General features: G+C 34.4%; 2 protein-coding genes across 2 annotated transcripts; one reads left to right on the top strand and one right to left on the bottom strand.

Annotated features, from left to right (window-relative positions):
• Positions 1-1,453: 1,453 nt before the first annotated feature.
• On the top strand, positions 1,454-1,897 carry LOC131871708 (secreted RxLR effector protein 161-like). Its single transcript, XM_059215993.1, has one exon. The coding sequence runs from the start codon at positions 1,454-1,456 to the stop codon at positions 1,895-1,897; it is 444 nt and encodes a 147-aa protein (XP_059071976.1).
• Positions 1,898-19,390: 17,493 nt separating this feature from the next.
• LOC131871707 (cucumisin-like) lies at positions 19,391-23,265 on the bottom strand. Its single transcript, XM_059215992.1, has 11 exons — positions 23,176-23,265; positions 22,968-23,065; positions 22,777-22,874; positions 22,439-22,585; positions 22,222-22,327; positions 21,568-22,099; positions 21,388-21,491; positions 21,048-21,278; positions 20,348-20,459; positions 20,024-20,237; positions 19,391-19,932 (listed from the first exon to the last, which is right to left on the bottom strand). Exons 1-11 carry the CDS (start codon positions 23,263-23,265, stop codon positions 19,391-19,393), a joined length of 2,274 nt encoding a protein of 757 aa, XP_059071975.1.
• Between the last annotated feature and the right edge of the window lie 2,638 nt (positions 23,266-25,903).

The following is a 25,903-nucleotide window of genomic DNA, read 5'->3' as shown; positions in this document are numbered from 1 at the left end:
CACTGCAGTCTACCTTCTGAGTTGGTCACCTACACATGCCAATAAGAAGATGACTACTGAAGAAGCTTGGTCAAGACGCAAGCGTAAAGTGGGGCATTTGAAAGTCTTTGGTTCTATGGCTCATGTATGGTTCCAAACGCTAATCATGCTAAGCTAGATTCAAAGACCCAAACACTTATGTTCACTGGTTATAGTGACAACCACAAGGCTTACAGGTTGAATGATGTGGGGACAGATCGTCTCATTTTCAATCATGATGTTGCGGTTGATGAGACTACTGGTCCATTCATGCCTACTACTCCTACTCCTGTGACTCTGTCTATATAGACTCCTGATGTTGGTTCATCTTCCTCTTGGTTCCCATGATGGGAGGGTTTCAAAGCATTCTAACTCTAAAGATGAGGAATCTACTATTCCAACACCACCTGATTTTTCACAAGATTCACATCTAGATGATTTTACTCCAGCAACTCCAAAGGATGTTGTTCCTCCAATGCTAGATGTTGGAACTTTTACCCTTAGGCCTAAATTGTGGGCCAAGACTATAAGACATCTTCATGATGATCATATTCTTGAGGATAGATTAGTTCACTGCAAGAGAAAGCAACAAAATATAGTCAACCTTGCACTTATGCCCAACATCCACAGCATCCATGAGCCCCAAACATATTTTGAGGCTAAAGGAATTCATGAGTGGGAAAAGGCTATGGAGATAGAATACCATAGTCTTCTAAAGAATAACACTTGGGTTCTTTTGAATTTGCCTCCGAGGAAGAAAACTATTAGTTGTAAATGGGTTTACAAAGTCAAGTATCATGCAGATGGTACTTTGGATAAGTACAAGGCTAGATTGGTTGCTCGGGATTTTACACAGTCGGAGGGTATTGACTATGAGAAGAGTTTTGCTCCTACTACCAAGATGAATACCATTCATCTTCTTCTCACCATTGTAGCTCAATTTGGATAAAAAATTCACTAGATGGATGTTAAGAGTGCATTACTCAATGGTGAGTTGCAAGAAATTTTTTATATGATTCAACCTCCTGGCTTCAAGGATCCTGGTAAGGAACATCAGGTTTGTAGATTGATAAAATCCCTATATGGCTTCAAGCAAGCCCCTCAGGCTTGGTACTTCAATATTGATCAGTATTTGGTTGAACATGGTTTTCAGCGCAGTCCCTCTGGCACTAATCTATATGTAAAAATTTTCGGTGATGATATTGTTGTCTACATGGTTGACTTGATGATTACTGGTAATTTAGCACATTTGATTATAGCCATCAAATGGGACTTGTGCGAATCTTTTGACATTACAGATTTGGGGCTTCTCCATTATTGCTTAGGTGTCAAAGTGTGGCAGTCTGGTGACAGTATCTTTATTTCACAGTCCAAGTATGCCTATAGATTGCTTGACAAGTTTTGAATGCAAGATTGTAAACCTGCTTCCACACCCATGGAGAAAGGGCTGAAGTTATCAGCCAAGTCTGATTCACCTGCAGTAGATGAAACCGAATTCAGACAACTAATAGGCAACCTCATCTATCTCACTGCCACTAGACCTAACATCTATTTTGCTATCAACTACATCTCTCGCTTTAGGACAACCCCAAAAGATGAGCATTGGATTGCAAGAAGGCGAGTGTTCCAAAATGTGAAAGGCACTTCCGACTATGGCATTTTGTATAGCAGTTGCAATGATCCAAAGTTGATTGGTTATACAGACTCAGATTGGGCAAGATCAATGGATGACAAAAAATCCACTTCTGGGTATGTATTCAGTTTGGGTACTAGTGTCATCACGTGGAGCAGCAAGAAGCGACAGGTCGTGGCTCTTTCCTCCGTCGAAGTTGAATACCAGGGAACAGCTAAGGCCGCATGTGAGGCAGTTTGGCTCTGAATAATGCTTTCTAACATGCAGATGCCGGAAGTAGGTCCTTCTCCCTTATATATTGATAATCAAGGGGTGCTCAAATTGGCCAAAAATCCAGTCTTCCATGAATGTACCAAGCATGTCGAGCTTCATTGTCACTACATCTGCAAGCAGGTAGAAGACAGATCAATTTAGTTGCAGTATGTTCCGTCAGCAAACTGCAAATATTCTCACACCATCTTTGAGCTTGGATAATTTTGTAAAATTTAGGGGGCAATTTGGTGTTTTTGATAGATTGACCATTAAGGCAGGGTGTTAGAGTAATATTTAATATTATTACTGTGAATGGTCAATAATGTAACTAGTTGTTAGACATCTTAAAATGTCTACAGTAACAGGTAGTTAGAAGTAGGTGTTTTCTTAAATATCTACAATGTTTTGTATTTCTATAAAATGTAATCTTTTCCTAGTTTATAAATGAAGAAGATATTTTTACCAGTGAAGCTGTTTTTCAGAAAATTGCCCTTCACCACCTTATTCCAAAGAACCCCATTTAATTAAAACATGTTGCAATTGTGTGGCTCCATTTGAATAAGGTCCCAACCCATGGTTTGCACAATAAATCCAAAAACAAGGCCCAAAAAGGGATAGCAAATTTACCGGTTTGGGGAAAGACATAGGAAAATGAGGTATTGCTAAAAGTGTAACTTTCACTAGATCTAACAAGGTCGATCCTTTCCAATAAATGATTGCAGTACAATGTGGCTAGGATGGAGATGAAAAATGTGATTATAAAATGTTTAGTTCTCATTGGGATTAATTTCTTCAAGGATCATATCATGAATATCTTCTAGTAATTCATCTTGTGTCATCTAATTTTTGAACCCCTTAAAAAAAGTACTTAAGTTGGCAGCTTAAGAAGCCAACTATAGCCAATTTCTTTCTCATAGTTCTCTAATATAGTATTAAAGCTATGTTAGATTGAATATTTTACTTTTTAATGTGGTTGAAGATGATGTTAAATTATATACCTATTTATCTCATGCTAATGTATAATTACCCATATTATTTTAATGATAATTTCACTCTTTCTAATGATACTCCCTATCCTCTAAGCCATTTATAGGATTAAATGAAAATATAAATTACTTAATTGAATTTGAGTTAAAATACCTAAAAATATATACCTAGTCATGTTTACTAATAATTGATTTTATTTTTATAATTTATAAAAAATAGGATATGCAAAGGATCAACTTCATGTCAGTTTTTCTTGCAACCAATAAACACTATTTATCATTTGTAGAAGAGTATCTATAACCAAGCATGAAGATGTAATTGATTAGTCAGCAAATATCTATGATGGAATATTTTATTATAGCAATTACCTATTTATAAGTTTCTTACCTATTTATAAGTTTCTTGTTTCTAATATACTTTTATGAAAATGGTAAAAAATATTATGTAACTTTAGTAAAATATTATGAGTCATCTTATATAAAAACTTGAGGGAATCACATAAGGAATGTTTAATCATGTGATATTTGAAGGTGATATTCGAAGAAGCATAATTGAAATAATTAGTGTTTTAAATATACTTATTTTATAATTTTGAGGAAAATTAAGTAGTTGCATCAACAAGAGATAGTTCTCATTATAGACCATTAGGTAGGGCCAATCAATGAGAAATGTGTCTTGATGATGAAATGAATTATTTTATTTATTATATTTATTTTGAATTTGATTATAAAATATGTGTGATTTGTAATATTAAAATCTACTTAACATATGTGATGAATAGAACATAGACATTACATTTATTTTAATTATTGTTTTGATTTATGAATCTTACAAGTCTGGAGTAAAAAAGTTATTTTAATATTGTGTAGGATAGATTTATTTCATTCTTATTAAAATAGAATAGAATTTTTTTTTTAACCTTTTGAGTTATTTATTGATAAGCATTTATAATCATTTTGTAAACTAATTATCATTGTATTATTTTTTATGACATTCTTTATACTAGTAGCTAATTTTAAAAAAATATATCTTCTTCTTATAGTTCTTTTAACCATATAAAACTAGAATGAGGATTTAATCATCTTATTGTATAATATATAAGCTCAAATCAAAATAAAAACAAGAAAACTAAACTATATGATATTAAGTATATCTCAAGACATACCAAGCATAAGGGGCCAATATTAGGTCACATATAGATCTTCTAAGCTTGCAACCTAAGGCATCTATAGAAAATCTTATTGTTTTTCCATCTATATCTTCTCTTCAATGTCTTCATCATGGAATAAACTCTTCATATCTATTGAATCTCCAAGTAACATGTTGTAGTGATAAAAAGTGTGATTTAGATAGAGTTCATTTTTACAACTGGTGCAAATTATTTACATTAACCAGTGCCGAAGACTTTCAAGAACCCTTTTCCTCTAATCTATCCAAATTTAATGATCTTCTCTCCCCACTACAACTATAGAACTAAAATACATCTCACTCGCTCGCTCGATTATAGTTCTTTGAGCATTGCAACTTCTCTGGCTCTGATTGCAACTCATCTGGCTCGGGACAGAAAAGAAAGAATGCTGAACCTTCTGCACCACCTTCATGTTAGGCCAGCACTAACTGTATTGCTCTCCTCACTATTAGCCATGGACTTATAACCATTGAATTAGGATTGATCTTAACATTTTTCGATCAAACTAGTGTGAATGGTCTAATAAAATAATAGGATATTATTTAATAGTGAGGGAAAATAAAGCACATCTTGAATTTTTTATATTCCACATCAATAGTCTCTCTCACACACCTCAATGGGGGTGTCATCAACCAAAAAAATATCTAGCATAGTACATGCATCAAAAAATGCGAAACCACCTTGAGATTAATATTGTTGGGATTGCTCCCAACGACCCCTGACTAACCTGTCATGTCTCATCTCCTCTGTATGCACATCATATCTCTTTCGCATTGAAGACAAGCAATGAAGAAATATTTTGGCAAGATTTGATTTGATATCTTTCAACCTGTCAACTGTCTTAACTATAGATTTCACATAGATTGTGGGTGACTTAGAAAGTATTATTTTATTATCTTCTCTCTTTATCTACCATATGCGCCAAGTTCTATATAATGCATAACTCTATGTTTTGTATTCACTCTTCTCAGAGTCCAGCTCCGTAAGAGCTATAAGATGTAAGGTGTAATCTGTCAAGTTTGAAGCAAGAAGTAAAATCTTAGTTAATTGCAAGATGTTTCAGTTTATGTAATGGTGATTGTATGAACGAGCCATAGGTCAACTTGTTCAGTCAAGAGTAATATTTTATTTTGAACAATATAAATGTTTATGTCTGTTTTCCTTTATTTTTGTTCTTCGCCTATTTTCCTTTATTTTTGCTCTCCCCCTGTTTCCTTCTTCATGTGGTATCAGAGCCATGTCGGTCATGCTTACTAGGAGTAGAGGATCATGGGCCATGCTAGCAGTTGCCAAGAAATATTCATTTGAATGATTGCAACAGTCGGATGGAACCTGCCATCTGTTGAAAATAGTGGAGACAGAGATTTTTGTAGTCAAAAACTAAGTCTAACTGCTGGAAGAAGAAGAGTTCACTGTTTAATGTTTTGTCGTTGTGAAATGACAAATCATTGTTAAAAGGAGATGTCACAAAAAATACAGAAGTGCCAAAGTAGAAATTATGAAAATCGCCAAGTCAGTCTGCAAAAGTCAAGGTTTCCGTTGCAAGAGCCAAAGGAGATCCTGATTGCCAATCAAAAAGAGATCATTTTTTGTTTTATTGTTTAGCAACAGCTATTTGGAAAGTATAAGCACTAATCAAAAGAATTGTTTGTATTATATAGCGAGAAACAAGTTAAAAATTGCTGAAGTCAAATGCGATTGTAGTTTCAAAACGATCTGATGGATATGATGGATATAGTGTAATAACTCACCATAATTAACTCAACAAAATTGACCATTCTTTTTTTTTGTTTAATTTAATCATTTGTGTTTGATTCAATCGCATACTCTGGGCATCCATACATTTGGATTAGGCATTCATCCATCCGGGATGAGCATCTAACCATACGGGTTAGGCATCTGTCCATACGGGACATAAGATTTCATCTATCCAATACGGGATAGGCATCTACCCATACGGGGTAGGCATCTATCCAATCGGGATAGGAGGTGCTCTGGCCAGAGACTTAGACTCATCGGGACCATTCGGGTCCTGAGCCACTCACTAAGTACTACACTCTTCTAACAGAAGTGCACCGAGGTCGCTGTCCTTAGGAGTAATTTAAATAACATAATACAAGCTTGAATTCTGCCTCGGAATTTGGCTTAAAGCCTCGGGAAGTCAAGCGAATCCATACGGGATTCCTTCCGAGTATGCATTGAATTACTTTCTCCATTTTATTATACTTATCTTTCAAATTAGGATTCTACTCAATCCTTCCTTACCAAGCCTAGACCCCACCCACGAACGCATGAGTACTGGGAACAACTCCGTCCCAAGACTGCCTACATACCCGTTTCGACACGGGATCAAGTCGTAAAGTATGTAGTTCTATTTTCTACTCTATGGTTTGATGTAAATTGATTAGTGGGTACGCAACCCTTTCTAGGGTCAATGTCGCAGACAGTTTCTCTGCGGTTGCTACCCATGGTGGTAGCACTTAAACAAAGGCTCAAGATGGCCTATTGTTTGTGGCCTAAAACAACTACATCCTAACACCTATCATAAGCGTCACCCTTGACCAAATTGTCAATCACCAATATCTCTTCAAGATTAAATCAATTTCATAAAAGCATTTTACTTAATCAACACTAACGGGGGTTTACTATGGTTTAACTCAATGGATGTAAAATCATTTAAGGATTATCTTGTTAGATTATCGATCCAAGAGGGATTACCCGCCCCTTGGATTTTAACTTCCAAGTGTCCCTTATTACTCCCTAACAATTTATAGGGACGATGCCACAGACGTCGTTGATGCAGATTAATTAGGCATTAAGTGCAGTAGTTCAACACGACGACATTACCCGTAAGCGTGACCCAGAGGCACTGTATATACGAACGCTGTTAGGTTTTGGTTTCCATCTTCCTTTATTTAATTTTCTAACTAAGAGCTATGAAAACATCATGCTTGAAAACAATTACTTAATTGAACATGTATAATTTAATTAATTGAAATAACAACTTGATGAATCATGTAGAATAAAAACCATAACTAACTTATTTATTATTCGAAACTTGAAATATAACTTGCGTAAAAATGACAATTATGAAACTTGCATATTAATAATTAAACGTGTGACTTGCATGAAGATGAAGAAAATGTAACTTTGTCATTAATAAAATGCAAATAAAGTATAAGTAATTCGCATGAAGCAAGGATGGCATAAGTTACATGCAAGGTTGAGAAATGTGTTGATTTATACCATGAGAAAAATCACTTGTAGAGCCATTGGTCCCAAAAATAGCAACTCGCTTAGACATTTGGTTTGAATTATATTAATACGAATTAATTGCTATATACCAACTAAGTGCCCCAATGGATCCTAATAGATTGAATGATTCTATTTATAACATTTGATATAATATAATTTACAATTATAAAATTTACTATAGATAAATTAATTATGAATTTACTACACAATAATCCCCAATATCTATAAATTTTTCTAAGTTAAATTTAATAACTTAAAGTTTATACTAAGGAAAAAAAATAACAATTTCTAAATTGCAATTTATACATTTATATTTATAAAAAAAAGTTTTAAAAAACGGAAAGATATGCGAATTTTTTTGTTTAAGGGTTAGTGGGGAGTGGGGCCCATGGGTCCCATCACTACTGTGGGTCTACGGAAGTAGGCCCACAGTGATGAGGGGACCCTGTGGTCCCCTCCACTACCCTACGGCCACTGTCGTGATAGTGACCGCAGGTAAAGTGCAGGGTACCACTTCCCTGACGGTGACAATAACCGCCTCCCCCATGCACGCCGCCCGATATTTTTCAAAATGATTTTCAAGAACATGTCGTTTGCTAAATTATTATCACTTTGCAACATTTAATATATTTTATCATTTGAAATAAAAAATTTATATATATATATATATATATATATATGGTTTACATTCCCAATTATTTAATGATATATATAAACAAAAAGAGTATTTATGAAAATAAGAACATGAATAAAATAGATAATCAAGTTATCGCAGAGGTAGGTAATTATTTTAAATTGACTTCATAGGAAATGAAAATAGAGAGATTAGCTTCAGCAAATAAAACAGATAATTAGAAATTGATTTCACAGGAAATAAAAATAGAGAGAGATTTGCTTCAGCAATAAACAGATAATTAGAAATTGAATTCACAGGAAATAAAAATAGAGAGAGATTTGCTTTAGCAATAAACACATATAGAAATTGATTTCACAGGAAATAAAAATAGAGAGAGATTTGTTTCAGCAATAAACAGATAATTAGAAATTGATTTCACAAGAAATAAAAATAGAGAGAGATTTGCTTCAGCAATAAACAAATAATTAAAAATTGATTTCATAGGAAATAAAAAAAGAGAGAGATTTGCTTCAGCAATAAACAGATAATTAGAAGTTGATTTCACTGGAAATAAAAATAGAGAGGGATTTGCTTCAGCAATAAACAGATAATTAGAAATTGATTTCACAGGAAATAAAAACAGAGAGAGATTTGCTTCAGCAAATAAACAGATAATTAGATTTCCATAGAGGATTATTCACAGAGAAATATATTCCTCCATTGCAACTAATATTCACAGAGAGAAGTGTGTAACAAGATAAAAATATTCATGAAATCAAATGAGAATAAGGAATTACTCACAGAGATAAATAACACAGAGGATTATTCATAGAGAAGTATATTCCTCCATTTCAACTAATATTCACAGAGAGAAGTATATAACCAGATAAAAATATTCATGAAATCAAATGAGAATAAGGAATTATTCACAGAGATGAATAACACAGAGGATTATTTTCAGAGAGAAATGATTACATGAGATTTATATCTTATTATTAAGCATTTTCTGTTCGTAGGGAAGTAAGATTTTAAATGTAAGAAAAGAATTATATTTAAATTTCCAATCCAGTAAATGAAAAAGAGAGAAGAAAAGCAAGATCTGATATTTTCTAAAACAAATAATAAAGCTATCTTTCACATGCAAGAAAGATCTGATATTTCTTCTCTAAGGAAAAAATTAAACAAACAAATAAGCTATCTTTTCAATATTATCACAAAATAAAATTTTATAAAGAAAAATCTAGAAGCTATGTTTTTGGATAATACCATTTTCTCATATGAGAATGTGAAATAACAAGAGAAGAACCTGGCTTAGCGAAGTTCGATGTTGAATCCAACCTTCTAGCTATCCTCCTTAGATCCTTCCTTGCCACTTGAGAGAAATCTTTCAAACAAAAACTTAACAAATCCTGCAACGAAAATGAGACTACCAAGAAGATCCTACTACTAAAAACTTGGAAAATTTTCTTCAAAACATAATCAACTCCCTTCTTTGAAACTTGCATACAATTTTATAAGAAAAATCCCTCAATTCCATTATCTAGAGAATTTAATTAAAAAAAGAGATTCTTTTCCAATATTGGACTCATGCAAATTGATTAAAAACTTAGTGGGGGAGTTACATGCAAGGTGGTGGGGATTCCTCTAGAAGCTTCTAATTCTTGCTACAACATGTGCGATAATTGGGAGTGGGAAAAAAAATAAAAATAATGCCTTTGAATTATACTCTCCAAGTTTGTGTGTGTGCTTATTATTATTCTTTTATATTATTTATTCAATCATTTTAAATAGTTTAACCAAAAATATAATAGAATTGTATTTAAATCAAAAAGTGATAAAGGAGGGTTGTGACATCCTCCCCCCCTTAATTTGTGCATCGTTCTGATGCACTTATTGAATGTATCCAAAAGAGTCTATAGTTCATGGTTAGTTTAAAACAAAAAAGGAAACAACTGTTGCATTTCCCTAGTATCTTCCCATCCGGCATTCTATTAAACATACTGGTTCCATTGTACTCTGCATTGATCAACCTCTCTGTTGTGCAATTAGCACTGGTGCCCCTCCAAGAATTTGAATGGCTTTATCATTTTTCCTCCCATTTCCTGGACCTGTAAAGCATCCCAATTCAAAATATGTTTCTCATCAGGTACATACTTTTTAAGAAGAGATACATGGAAGACATCATGGATTTGGCTCAACTGGGGAGGTAAGGCCAACTGGTATACAACTGGATTAATACTTTCCAAAATTTCAAAAGGTCTAACATAACGAGGTGCAAGCTTGGTCTTTTTCCTAAACCTTATGGAACCCTTGTGCGGCCTAACCCTTAGGAAGACTTTCTCTCCCACCTCAAACTCCCTTGGTGTCTTGTTTTTGTCTGCATAAATTTTTTGCCTATCTGAGGCTTCCTTCAATCTCTGCCTAATTTCCTTAGTTTTCCTTTCCATCTCCTTCAACATATCTGGTCCAACAATTACTCTATCTTCAAGATTATCCCAACTCAAAGGTGTTCGACATGGTCTACCATACAATGCTTCGAAAGGTGTCATTCCCAAAGATGTTTGATATGTATTATTGTAAGCAAATTCTACAAGAGGTAGGTACTCTTCCCATTTCTTTTGTTGGTTCATACAGTACATGTGAAATAGGTCTTCCATAATTTGATTTGTCCTTTCTGTTTGACCATCGGTTTCAGGATGGTATGCAGTGCTAAAATCTAGTTGAGTTTTCATAGCTAATTGAAGAGTTGTCCAAAACCTTGAAGTGAATCTAGCATCTCTATCTGATATGATTTTCTCCAGCATTCCATGCAACCAAAATATTTCCTTAACAAAGAGCCTAGCCAAGGTAGGTGCATCATCCATCAGATTCCCTGGTATAAAGTGTGCCACCTTAGTGAGTTTGTCAATTACCACCATTATTGTATCATTCCTAGAAGGTGATGTGGGTAACCCTTGCACAAAATCCATGCTAATAACTTGCCACTTGTGTTGAGGTACATCATGTAAAGGTAATAATCCAGCTGGATGTCTATGTTCTACCTATACTCTTTGACACTCCAAACATTTAGCCACATACTTAACTATGTCATTCTTCCTCCCTTACCAAAAGTATAACTTCTTTAGGTCTGCATAAAGTTTGTTAAATCCTGGGTGACCTAAATAAGGGGCATTATGAGCCTCCAACAAGACTACTTCCCTTAAGTCTCCTGAATTAGGAATATAGATTCTATTATTGTATCTAAGCATCCCATCCTCATCCAATGTATACCCTTCAACCTTAGGATCGGTTGGATCATATTCTAAAGTCAATTTGACTTGCTCATACCATGGGTCATGTCCCTGCTCATCCATTACTTGCCTTTTGAAAGAAGTTTTGAATGTTGCTATAGTCATTAAGTGTCTCCTCCTACACAAAGCATCTGCCACCTTATTTTCCTTCCCCTTAATATATTCAATTTCAAAATTATATTCACTTAGAAACTCTAACCACATTCTTTGTCTAGCATTTAAGTGGGGTTGGGTAAAGATGTACTTTAGTCCTTGGTTATCTGACTTTAACTCAAAGGGCTTCCCTAGTAAGAAGTGTCTCCATTTCTATAGGGCATGCACAATCATTGCTAACTCTAAGTCGTGGGGTGCATAATTAACTTCACGAGTCTTCAACTTCCTAGATTCATAAGCTACTACCCCTTCATCTTGGACAAGTACTCCTCCTAAACCTTCAATAGAAGCGTTAGTTATGACTATGAAGTGCCCATTTGGATCTGGTACTTTTAAAATGGGTGTTGAAGTTAGTTTCCCTTTCAAAATTTGGAATGTCTTATCACTTTGTTATGTCCACACAAACCTTTTACCCTTCCTCTATAATGAGGTGATGGGGTTTGCTATCTTAGAGAATCCTTCCACAAACCTCCTATAGTAACCCGCTAGCCCCATAAAGCTTCTTACCTCTAAGACATTTTTAGGGATCAGCCATTCTACTATTGCCTTTATCTTATCTGGATCAACTGCTATTCCTTCCTTGATATTATATGCCCAAGGTAGTGAATCTTTTCCTCGAAGAAGGCACATTTTGACAATTTCTCATATAACTTATGTTCTCTCAACCTTTGCAAAACAATTTGTAGGTGTACTAAATGTTGCTCCTCATTCCTAGAGTAAATCAATATGTCATCCAAAAATACCAAAATAAATTTATCCAAGTAATCATGGAGTACACTACTCATTAGGTTCATAAATGCAGCTAGGGCATTGGTTATACCAAAAGGAACTACTGTGAATCCATAATGCCCATATCTAGTCCTGAAAGTTGTCTTCGAAATGTCCTCCTCCTTAATTCTGAGATGATGGTATCCTGATCGGAGGTCTATCCTTGAGAAAATTGCTGCTCCTTTCATTTGGTCAAAAAGATCCTCTATTCGAGGTAAGGGATACCTATTCTTTATTGTGACCTTGTTCATCATCCTATAGTCGATGCATAGTCTTAAGGTTCCATCCTTCTTCTTAACAAATAAGACTGGCACTCCCCATGGTGATATACTTGGCCTTATTAATCCCTTAGCTAAGAGCTCCTCTAATTGCATCTCGAGCTTTTGTAATTTAGTTGTGTTCATTCGGTAAGGTGCCCTTGACACTAGTTCAGCTCTGGGTAGTACGTCGATAGAAAAGTAAAACTTCCTTTTAGGGGGGTAAGCCGGGTAATTCCTCTAGAAATACATCCTTGAATTCTATTTTAAGAAAGGGGTATTTTCAAAGGTTGGGGTATTTTCCTCTTTTCCTTCATCAATTTCAAGCATATAGATTAGGCCTCCTCTTCTTCTTTCCTCCTTTAATTGCATGGCTGATATGGTTTCTATATTAATGGGGTTAAACTTTCGTTGGATTTTGACCCCTTTTCCCGCATCATCCAAACATTCAACAACTTTATTATAGCAATCTACATTAGCTTGATGGTCTGTTAACCAACTCATTCCAATAATTACATCATACAATCCTGGGGGTGCCACATAGAGGTCTACCCTTATTCAAACTCGGGAAATTATACCCTTGCCCTCGACAACACTTAGTTACTTCCCTAGCCATTCTAGGGTTTTACCTGAAGTTAAATTATGTAGTTAGTTATTGATTTAAGATTTTAAGATTTAATTTCTACCATTACAAAACATTCCCTTAGTTGTGTAAATTGAAGTGAGCACAAGGCCTAGATTTGAACCTTTGCTCTGATACTACATGTAATAACCCACCATAATTAACCCAAAAAAAATTGACCATTCTTTTTTTTTGTTTAATTTAATAATTTGTGTTTGATTCAATTGCATACTCTGGGCGTCCATCCATTTGGATTAGGCATTCATCCATCCGAGATGAGCATCTAACCATATGGGTTAGGCATCTGTCCATACAGGACATAAGATTTCATCTATCCAATACGGGATAGGCATCTACCCATACAGGGTAGGCATCTATCCAATCAAGATTGGAGGTGCTCTGGTCAGAGACTTAGACTCATCGAGACCATTCAGGTCCTAAACCACTCACTAAGTACTACACTCTTCTAACAAAAGTGCACCAAGGTCGCCGTCCTTAGGAGCAATTTAAATAACATAATACAAGCTTGAATTCTACCTCAGAATTTGGCTTAAAGCCTCGGGAAGTCAAGCGAATCCATACGGGATTCCTTCTGAGTATGCATTGAATTACTCTCTCCATTTTATTATACTTATCTTTCAAATTACTACTCAATCCTTCATTACCAAGCCTAGACCCCACCCACGAACGCCTGAGTATTGGGGACAAGTTCGTCCCAAGACTGCCTACATACCTGTTTCGGCAGGGGATCAAGGTGTAAAGTATGTAGTTCTATTTTCTACTCTATGGTTTGATGTAAATTGATTAGTGGGTACTCAACCCTTTCTAAGGTCAATGTCCCAAATAGTTTCTCTACAATTGCTACCCACGGTGGTAGCACTTAAACAAAGGCTCAAGATGGCCTATTGTTTGTGGCCTAAAACAACTACATCCTAACACCTATCATAAGCGTCACCCTTGACCAAATTATCAATCACCAATATCTCTTCAAGATTAAATTTCATAAAAGCATTTTACTTAATCAACCCTAAAGGGGGTTTACTATGGTTTAACTCAATGGATGTAAAATCATTTAAGGATTATCTTGTTAGATTATCAATCCAAGAGGGATTACCCACCCCATTGATTTTAACTTCCAAGTGTTCCTTATTACTCCCTGACAATTTATAGGGACGATGCCACAGATGTCATTGATGCAGCTTTATTAAGCATTAAGTGCAGTAGTTCAACACGATAGCATTACCTGTAAGCGTGACCTAGAGGCACTGTATATACCGAACACTGCTAGGTTTTGGTTTTCATCTTCCTTTATCTAGTTTTCTAACTAAGAGCTATGAAAACATCATACTTGAAAACAATTACTTAATTGAACATGTATAATTTAATTAATTGAAATAACTACCTGATGAATTGCATAGAATAAAAACCATAACTAACTTATTTATTATTCGAAACTTGAAATATAACTTGCGTAAAAATGACAATTATAAAACTTGCATATCAATAATTAAACGTGTGACTTGCACGAAGATGAAGAAAATGTAACTTTGTCATTAATAAATTTAAATAAAGTATAAGTAATTCGCATGAAGCAAGGGTGGCGTAAGTTACATGCAAGGTTGAGAAATGTGTTGATTTATACCACGCGAAAAATCACTTGTAGAGCCACTGGTCCCAAAAATAGCAACTCGCTTAGACATTTGGTTCGAACTATATTAATATGAATTAATTGCTATATGCCAACTAAGTGCCCCAATGGATCTTAATAGATTGAATGATTCTAATTATAACATTTGATATAATATAATTTACAATTATAAAATTTACTATAGATAAATTAAGTATGAATTTACTACACAATAATCCCCAATATCTATAAATTTTTCAAAGTTAAATTTAATAACTTAAAGTTTATACTAAGGAAAAAAAATTAACAATTTATATATTTATATTTATAAAAAATCCTAAAAAAAAAAATATATTAAAAAAAGGGAAAGATAGGCGAATTTTTTTGTTTAATGGTTAGTGGGGAGTGGGACCCACAGGTCCCATCACCACTGCGGGTCTGCGGAAGCAGGCCCGCAGTGATGAGGGGACCCCGTGGTGCCCTCCACTACCTTGTGGCCACTACCATGACAGTGTCCATAGGGGAAGTGGAGGGTACCACTTCCCCGACGGTTACAATAACCGCCTCCCCCATGCACGTCGCTTGATATTTTTCGAAATGATTTTTGAGAACATGTCGTTTGCTAAAATATAATCACTTTGCAACATTTAATATATTTTATCATTTGAAATATATATATATATATATATATATATATATATATATATATATATATATATGGTTTACATTCCCAATTATTTAATGATATATAAACAAAAAGAGTATTTATGAAAATAAGAACATGAATAAAATAGATAATCAAGTTATCGTAGAGGTAGCTAATTGTTTTAAATCGACTTCACAAGAAATGAAAATAGAGAGATTTGCTTCAGCAAATAAAACAGATAATTAGAAATTAATTTCATAGGAAATAAAAACAGAGAGAGATTTGCTTCAGCAATAAACAGATAATTAGAAATTGATTTCACAGGAAATAAAAATAGAGAGAGATTTGCTTCAGCAATAAACAAATAATTAGAAATTGATTTCACAGGAAATAAAAATAGAGAGAGATTTGCTTCAGCAATAAACAGATAATTAGAAATTAATTTCATAGGAAATAAAAATAGAGAGAGATTTGCTTCAGCAATAAACAGATAATTAGAAATTGATTTCACTAGAAATAAAAATAGAGAGAGATTTGCTTCAGCAATAAATAGATAATTAGAAATTGATTTCACAGGAAATAAAAACAGAGAGAGATTTGCTTCAGCAATAAATAGATAATTAGAAATTGATTTCACAGGAAATAAAAATAGAGAGAGATTTGCTTTAGCAATAAACAGATAATTAGAAATTGATCAGATTTCCACAGAGGATTATTCACAGAGAAATATATTCCTCCATTGCAACTAATATTCATAGAGAGAAGTGTATAACCCGATAAAAATATTCATGAAATCAAATGAGAATAAGGAATTACTCATAGAGATAAATAACATAGAGGATTATTCACACAGAAGTATATTCCTCCATTTCAACTAATATTCACAGAGAGAAGTATATAACCAGATAAAAATATTCATGAAATCAAATGAGAATAAGGAATTATTCACATAAATGAATAACACAGAGGATTATTTTCAGAGAGAAATGAATACATGAGATTTATATCTTATTATCAGGCATTTTCTGTTCATAGGGAAGTAAGATTTTTAATGTAAGAAAAGAATTACATTTAAATTTCCAATCCAATAAATGAAATAGAGAGAAGAAAAGCAAGATCTGATATTTTCTAAAACAAATAATAAAGCTATCTTTCACATGCAAGAAAGATCTGATATTTCTTCTCTAAGGAAAAATTAAACAAATAAATAAGCTATCTTTTCAATATTATCACAAAAGAAAATTTTATAAAGAAAAATGTAGAAGCTATGTTTTTAGATAATACCATTTTCTCATATGGGAATGTGAAATAACAAGAGGAGAACCTAGCTGATTGAAGTTTGATGTTGAATCCAACCTTCTAGCTATCCTCCTTAGATCCTTCCTTGCCACTTGAGAGAAATCTTTCAAACAATAATTTAACAAATCGTGCAACGAAAATGAGACTACCAAGAAAATCCTACTACTAAAAACTTGGGAAATTTTCTTCAAAACATAATCAACTCCCTTCTTTGAAACTTGCATACAATTTTATAAGAAAAATCCCTCAATTCCATTATCTAGAGAATTTAATTAAAAAAAGAGATTCTTTTCCAATATTGGACTCATGCAAATTGATTAAAAACTTAGTGGGGGAGTTACATGCAAGGTGGTGGAGATTCCTCCAGAAGCTTCTAATTCCTCCTACAACATGTGCCATAATTGGGAGTGGGAAAAATAAATAAAAATAAAAATAATGCCTTTGAATTATACTCTCCAAGTGTGTGTGTGTGTGCTTGTTATTACTATTTTATATTATTTATTCAATCATTTTAAATAGCTTAGCCAAAAATATAATAGAATTGTATTTAAATCAAAAAGTGATAAAGGAGGGTTGTGACATATAGTGCAGTAGATAAGTTAGAATATGTAATGTTATGAGCATGAAGCTTTGAAAATGTGAAAGGTGAATAATGCAGATGTGTAAGCTGTTGTCAAAAACAAAAGATAGATCACTAGTCATGTGAAGAAAACATAAGTGTTGAAGCCGCTATAGAGGACTAAATTGGATGGAAGTAGAAGTCAACAAACAAAAGGCAGTGAAAAAGATATTCATAGAAATTGAACAAGGATTGAAGCAAGAAAAAGTTTGGAGCAGATCGCTAAACAAGAAATAGTTGAGTATAGCCACAATTGTTGGATGAAAGGTTTGATGCTTGTATTTTTAAGTGTGTTTGAAGATCAAGAAAATTTTATTTTGTTGTTTTGGGATTAATTTTATTTTTGGTAAAATGTTATATAGACTCAAAAGATCTTCTTGAGCAAAGGGTGTCCTGGTATGTTTTGTGTTGTTCATTTTAAAGTTGGATTAGTTGATGGTTGAAAGTTTGGGAAGGGTGCCTAAGTATGTGTCTAGGTTGAGAGAGAGTGAAAGATTGTAGGAGAGCATGTTTACTGTTTGTTGAACAATGTAAGAAAGAGTAGTGATAAAAGAGACCAAAGGAGGATATTAGTTGTCAAAAGTCATAAAAAGATCAAGGAAGTTATCAACAGATAATGAAGAAATATTGTTGAATGTAGCAACATTCTATAATTTGTGTAAGCATGTTTGATGCCAAAAGAGCCCACTGAATTTGAGATCCCCAAGCACTAGCAATGTAACTCCATGGGAGGTGTTGATAGAACAAGTGAATCACACTTGAACATATGATGGACTGGTTGCTAGAAGGGCTAGAGCTCATGGTTAGAGTATCCCAACAGGATCATGAGATTTCCTAGGTTTGATCTCTAGTATTTGAAGATGTCGAAGCATCAAAGAATGAAGTCAAAAACAATTTAGAATTGGTAGTTGTGATTAAGGAGAAGTGTTGGAAATAATCCCAACTACCCATGACTAACCTGTCCTATCTCATCTCCTTCGTATGCCCATCATATCTCTTTATCCATTTAGTGATTTCTTCTGACTTCCAAATTTTTGATTGCAACACTCAAATGACTGTCTTTGATTTCTGTGATCTCGTCTATTTTCAAATTGCTTTGGTGGTGGCTTCTACTTCCATCAAAACATCCAAATCAATACATCATACAGATAGTGGAGCTTCAACTACTCAAAGATGACTTGATTCTATAAAGACTAGTAACTCAACGATAGAACACTCTAATAACAAATGGAATGTCCTAAATTTATATCTTAACTAATCCATTAAAAACTCACACACTTTGCAAACTGACCTCTAGATTAGAATACCATAAATTACAACTTCTTTGCTTTCCCTAAAACAAAATCCATTTCCAGAAATGTTGTCTCCAACTTTGGACATAATGTTGAAGATACCTATGAGGCGGGCATTGAAATCTACTCTGACACCTGGCATGTATTTGTCCCATATCGGGGTAGCTTGGAAGATATCGACCAAAGAGATATTTTGTCTCTTTCAGCATGCACCATTATGTTGCACCTCTCTCTCCGGCCATGCACAATTCTATGGTTCCTCTTCCTCTCTCCTCGTTACTCCATTCCGCCTAGGCTCTTCCTTTAAATTATGTGGCAGTTCCAGTTACCATGTCTAACAAAATTCCTCTCTATTCTATGCCCCCTCACCTCTCCTTACGCATTGATGGGCATCAATATCTTTTTCAATAGCTCTTATTTTCGCAAGAAGTCTTGACTGCAGAGATGCACGGCTGGATTGAATATACAGATATGACCTCCCGACTCTATCTTTCCATACTAAGACTATCCCTCTTGTCCCTTCCGTTTATTTCTTTTCATTTTATTTTAATTAATATTTTATCCATTTAATATGCAGTCGAAGGGGCCGATGGTGGGATGTGACAAAACCCTCCTTTTATAAATTGTACCTGTTTACTAAGCCCATTAACTTATCTGAAGAGCAATATAATAATTCTGTTTAAAAAACAAACATCTTGATCATGTGACACAAATTTCCAGCAATTTTTATTCGGTAAAAATATTTCAAACAAAATCAGAAGCGAAACAATAACCATGAATAATGGCAAGAAAAATTACTTTGGGTTTTAGTGGTACAATTTCAAAGTAATACCTAATTAACAGTTACGTATAGATGCAATGATTGTCTTACTGTTTCACATCATAATATACAAGAATGGGGCTGCGCACACTGTAATTGCCAAAGCTCCAAGTCAGTGCACCTGATAGTAAAGCGTAATTATCTGGTATGACTTGACTTTCAATTTTTACATTGTATGACATCTTCTGGTTGGAGGACGTGAAAGTGAGTGTATCTGGTTCCACTGTCACGTTCATTCCAAAGGGTGCATCTATTTTGACTTCATATGTAGATTTTGCAGGTCCCACATTTGTAACAGTTCTTGGAAATTGAGCCAAAAAGGGCTCGCTTGCATTGCTAATAACCATTATGGAAGGATAGTTAAGTTCCCATACTCCTTGTTTAGATAATTTTGAAGAACAGCTGATAAATTCTCCTGTCAGCAAACGTAAAGATGTTTCATTGTATCCTTGGCTACATAGCATGTTGATATAAGAATTTGCATCGGTGTCATAGACAAGCCCTGGATTGATGGCCTTCAGGGGATTAATCTGCCCTGCACCATATCCTAATTCTGCAGCTTCATTGCCGTCTAGTGTTGCATCTAATGCTGATGCTGCATGACAAATGAAATTGTGTCAAGAGTTAAGTAAAGATAAATGAATTTAATACAATTTTTGGGTATTTGAATCGATATCCACCTGTGGTCATGAGAGCGGATTTAATAGCAGCAGGAGACCAGTCAGGATGAAATGACTTGACATAGGCAGCTGCTCCTGTGGCATGAGGACATGACATGGATGTTCCGGAGATGATATTGAAATCCACTACTCTTTTGTCCAAAGGATCTATGCTCATTGGTGCAACTTTTGACCAAGCCGCTAGAATATCTACACCAGGTGCGGTGATATCAGGCTGTCAAGGAATTATAATATGAATGGATTTGTTTAATAGTTAACTATGAGCAATTCAAGTCCCTTGTAAACGAATTTTCAAATTCCAATCAGATATTTGAGTTTTCATACCTTTAGAAGATCTGGCGTGATTTTGCTAGGACCTTTAGATGAGAATGAAGCTGTTATAGGTGCAGGTGAATCATTCCCAGCCACACTTTTTGCTATACTTGCAATAGGAGACCTATTAAAATGTACAAGAGTTAAAGCATGGTTTTATTCAGAGTTTTCATTTTTTTATTCAACTACCCATGTTAGAGGTTTTGATTTCAGTTTTGATTTTTATTTGTACCATAGATATAATCATTCTAAATGTCAGTACTTGTACAATTTTTCAGTAATCTTGAATAGGGGATGTAATTCTTAATAACTGGGATGACCATACGGCTGAGTACTCCCATACACTAGAACAACAACTCTAATCTTAAAGGGCCCATCTGCAACCATCATCATCCTAAACTGCAAGTAATGTTAGTAGTGAGATGTAGAGTTATAAAACATATAATCAATATTACACTTATATTTTAAAGGCAGCTTACTAATTCATACTAAAATAATTGTAAAAAAATAATTATATTTAGATGATCATTTACCACCCTATCCAATCCTGAAAAATCTTTCTAAACTTAGTTTAATATAGCAATCCCCATTTCACAATATAAAAATTCTAAAATTTTGAAACTTTCCTAGATATCCTAGGCGACTTTCTACTCAATCAAATACATCTTTAATGGAGAGAAAAGTAATTCATTTCATTGGTCAACCCATTTACCTTGTAGAATTGATGTAAGATCTGACAACCTCTCCCTGCTTGCGTGAAATAACTGTGGCAGGGACCATGAACGAGAAAGCAGTATCATTCATTGGATCGTACATTATTATGGCACCTGCCCCTCCAGAGACATACACTCCACCATCTGGCAGATCACCGGGGCTTGATAAGTAGCAAACGACTATTTTTCCTTCGACTATACTGGGGTCCAGAGAATATAACCCGCAACCACTGATCAAATTCACAATTAACAAATGGAGAGCTTTGAGTTCAACAAAATGAACAAATATAATTGAAGTAATTCTTAATCAATATCATGTGATTTTGTTACGCATTTCACCTGGAGTCCTCTGAAGAAAAACCACCAGAAACATTAGCAGCATCTCCTCCATATACTAAAGGATACCAAGGCTGCTCCATTATGAATGTGTTTATAGCATGCCCCTACGTCACCATAAACTCAACACATTAGAACTTTGACCACTTAATATCAGTGGAAACAATGATATGTTCAATTTACCTCGAAAGACATCTGATTTTCCAAAGTAAGTTCTGATTTGAACTGGCGATCAATGGTGCTTGCAGCCACTGTCAGAGACCAGGGGGAAAAGTTGCAAACAGATCCCTCAAGGGCATCGTTACAAGCAGAATTTGATGTTAAGATTCCTCTCTTCATAGCATGGAATGCTCCTATTGCAATGCTATCTTCGAAGTAGTCAGGTGGGGGAAGGAAGCCTCCAGTTGAATAACCAATTGAAACAGAAATGACATCCACACCATCATAGATTGCATCATCAAACGCTGCAAGGAGATCTACATCGCTGCAAGAAAGTGACCAACAAGCCTTGTACATAGCAATCCTTGCACCTGGTACTCCTCCACGTACATTTCCTTGGGCTAGTCCAAAGAGGCTGGCATTTCTGACAATGCTTCCAGCAACTGTGGAGGCGGTGTGTGTTCCATGGCCATCTGAATCTCTTGGAGAGAGGAACTCGCCGGCAGGTAGTGGAGATGTAAAGCCTCTATAATAAAAGCGTGCACCTATTAGTTTCCTGGGAAACAGTTAAAACTCAATTGTCAGCATGGCAAAAAATTAAAAAAAAAAAATTTCTGCACTAGTGTTTCTGAATGGGAAATGGATTTAGTTCTAAAAGTAGAACGAATGAGTGTTTACTTATTGCAGGCTTTAAAGTCGGGTGTTGTCTCGCACAGTCCCCTCCATTTTGAGGGAATGGGACCCAATCCCGCGTCATCGAAACTTTCTGATTCCGGCCATACCCCTACACGCAAATTGGGTCAGAAATTTTTTCAGAATTAATATGGGAAATATGCAAAACCATTATACTGTCTCTTCTGTGGTACCAATGAGGCTTCTATTGTTTTACTTTTACCTGAATCTAGAACGCCAACAATTACGTCACTTTGATATTCCAAATAATTGGTTTGCTGAGACAGAGGAAGTCCCACAAAATCCCATGATCTACTTGTCAAGAGTTGAGCCTTTTTGCTTTTAAACACCGAAACTACACCCTCTGTGCCTATAATTCTTAAACAAGCACGACATTGGTCAATATTGAAACATGTCTCCTACATAGAGCAAGGAGTGCAAATATACAGCTTGCATAAAGGAATTTATCAATTCAAAAAATTTGTTGTCCACCATTATGGTATGTCGACAGCATTCTAATAATTCCTACAATTAGTTTGGGTAAATACGGCGCAATCTTACTTGAGAGATGTTGGACATGAGATGAAGAAAGCCAAGCCGCGAATCCATTAAAGCTCTTCCAATAACTATGAACCAAAGATTCATGTGCTGCCTCATGGCTTAACAAGCATATTGAAAATATTTAAATTAGAAAAATAGCTCTTCTTTAGAAGGACAGAGTGGACATACAGAAGGAGGAATTATATAAAAACCTTCCAAGTACAGGATGAAGCAATAAAACGTGGGATGCAGTCGCCGCTGTTTGGGAATAATCTGGGGATGGAACATCACCCATGTACACAATGTAAAGCTGATTTGGCAGAGAATAAAATGTTAGTCATTAATAATTCAAACAGAGGGAGATGAAGTTATTTACTATATAACATAGAGTTGGTAGAAGGAGAAGGGTAAAGATATTACCTTTACATTCAAGTGTTGAGAAGCAGAGGTGCAGAGGCTGAGGAGAAAAATGAAGGGAAACACAAGATGAGAGATGCCTGTGGCTGCCATTAAGAGGTTAGTAATATTTTGACTCTATCAAAATGCAATGGAACAACCTATGTATTTATTAAATTCTGGTGTTTAATAAATAAATATAACATTGGCGTTTCACAGATATTAATGAAAAACAACAATAACAGATGCAGCATTTGCCGTTTTCTTCTTAGTACAAGTTTTGCGAAGGCGTCAAGGCTAAAACCATCGATTGAATCGGAAGTCGGATGTATTTATACCCGCCTTTAGCGCATTCTTAAATACTATAAAATCCACACAAATTGTTCGAATTTGAACTAAAATTTAATATAAAGGTAACTATATATTTTTAACAAAGGATGACCACTACGGACTAATCTCTTTGCGAATTCGATGATCCCCAAGGGATAAGGTGTTAAAAGAGTTTTTGGGAAGAATTAAGAGGATAATTAATACGTAAGTTTTTAAAGATATATGAGAATTAAAATTTTTATATGTAAAGAATAAGTATACAAATTTTTAAAAAAGGCTAGTTTTAAAAAGTTTTGAATTTTTAATATTGATGAGAATATATTTAGTATTAAGATTGAACAAATAATCAAATAGTTATTATATGAAATACTAGTGTAAAGATTAAAAATAACTATATATTTAAAATTAGTAGCACAAAGACAATCATATTACAGGAATTGAATGAATTGTGGCAAAAAAAAATGAGATAAGCAAGTGGCATAAAAATTGAAGCGCTTCAAAGAGTTCTAAACTCTAAAAACATCATTGCCCTTTAAATCATCGATGTAAATTTCTTTCCTAACTACTCTCCCTTCTTTAACTATTGAATCTAAACCAAAAGATACAGGACCACCTTGTGGGCTCAACTCAATTTTTATTTTCATTGCTTGGCAATGGTAAGATGAAAGGAGGATGAATTGTCCACATAGATGTGATCTCATTTACCTTCTAGCAAGGACCCTATGACCCACCTCTAATACCTTCCCCCTTTCTACAAACCTCCACATAATCCCTCAACTTTGAGGAAGCCTATTAACAAAAAATATAGGGATAAATACTTGAGTTTTGAACGTCAAAGAGCTTTTGATGTTGTAGTCTTTATCCCAAATTTGGTCCATTTAAGGTGAACATAGAACTAATTCCAGACAGAAGATATCTTAACTTAAATAGAAGAGTAAGAACACATACAACACCTTATGCTCTATGGCTTTGATTCAGCAAGATGCAGTGTTAATCTCTAGATGTCTATCTATGGTACCTTCTTTTCCAATATCATCTCCCCTTTAAAACATTGACTTGTCCTCAAGTCAATTTTTTCATGTTATAAGCATGTCCTTGTATATGTGTTGGAGGCTATCAAAATTATTTTCACACTAATTTATGGCCAACTGTAGCTAGTAGATGTGGATGTGGGGCTACAACAATTGTTACTCTAATTATAGAACTGTGGTGGGTATTTAAGGAGTTTGGAAGAATTGTTGTGTATCTAAGTACATTGAAGATATGAGCCAACCATAAATTAACAACCTCCCATAGCCAATGAAACTGGTGCCAAGTCTTATCCTTCTACTCTTCTAATTGTTGGTATTGGCCATGTAGGGTATTTATGTCTACCCAATCCTTCTCATCTAGATCTTCTAATGCATCATAGCTACTTGATTTTTGGATGATCTATAGCTCTAGATTATCCACCTACGCCTTGAGTAGAGCTACTATCAATGACCATTATAAAAATAACTAATATAACCTACTCACATCTCTTTCAATATCCTCCATTGTATTGATTTGGTTTTCCAATGACAAGAAAGTAGTTGTACACTTTTTCCTTTCATCATCTATTATAGCCTTGGTAAGCTTGATAGTTACATTATTTCTTAGAGTATCCTTCTATAGTGTGGTATCCTTGAGGAAGTTTCCTCTATTAGGATTCTTAACCTCACTAGTAGTGGCTATGATATGTCCCCTTGAATTAAATTCTAAAGTTGTTGGATTAAATTCACATTATTATTTTATCTTCCTTCATGATATATGGCTTTTTTATTTTGATGGGTTTTTAATAAGTTTTTGTAACGTTTGATAGTTAATATGTAACTTAAATAAATATTACAAATATAAAAGATATAATAGAGTAAATGATATGCATATAATAAAATATTTTTTAAATAAAAGTTAGAATTTGTGTTCATTTGTGTTATGAAAGAATACATGCAATGGAAATAGCACAAAGAAGAGGGATACATGTTAAGGATATCAAGGAAGATGGAGCAGAAATGGTAAGTTGGGTACATGAAGAATTTGAAGGTGAAGTGGACCAAGGAGGATAGATTTTTTAAAGAAGTACACACGATAAACAATACACCAAGATTGGACTCCCAAATATAATGAAAGTCTAAATATATAATGTATATAGATAGATAAATGACATTATTGTTATATATGAGAGTAACATTATTTATAAATAATGTATACATTGTTTCCATTCTTAACCAGCTTTGAATCTTTCTTCTATGCTTTTACACCTCATCCTATTTCTTTAAACAAAGAATTTTAGTAAACAAAATCAAAGATAGTTGATTGTGTGGCTACTGCAAGTATAATTGGATCTTGCAAGGCTATTCTTGGTCTTTGAATATCAACCACATTATGTTGCATGTTAAGATAA

The sequence above is a fragment of the Cryptomeria japonica genome, unplaced genomic scaffold, assembly GCF_030272615.1.
Source record: "Cryptomeria japonica unplaced genomic scaffold, Sugi_1.0 HiC_scaffold_446, whole genome shotgun sequence".
NCBI lineage: Eukaryota > Viridiplantae > Streptophyta > Pinopsida > Cupressales > Cupressaceae > Cryptomeria > Cryptomeria japonica.
The sequence above is the reverse complement of the archived record's forward strand: the minus strand, read 5'-3'. Positions and strand labels throughout refer to the sequence as shown.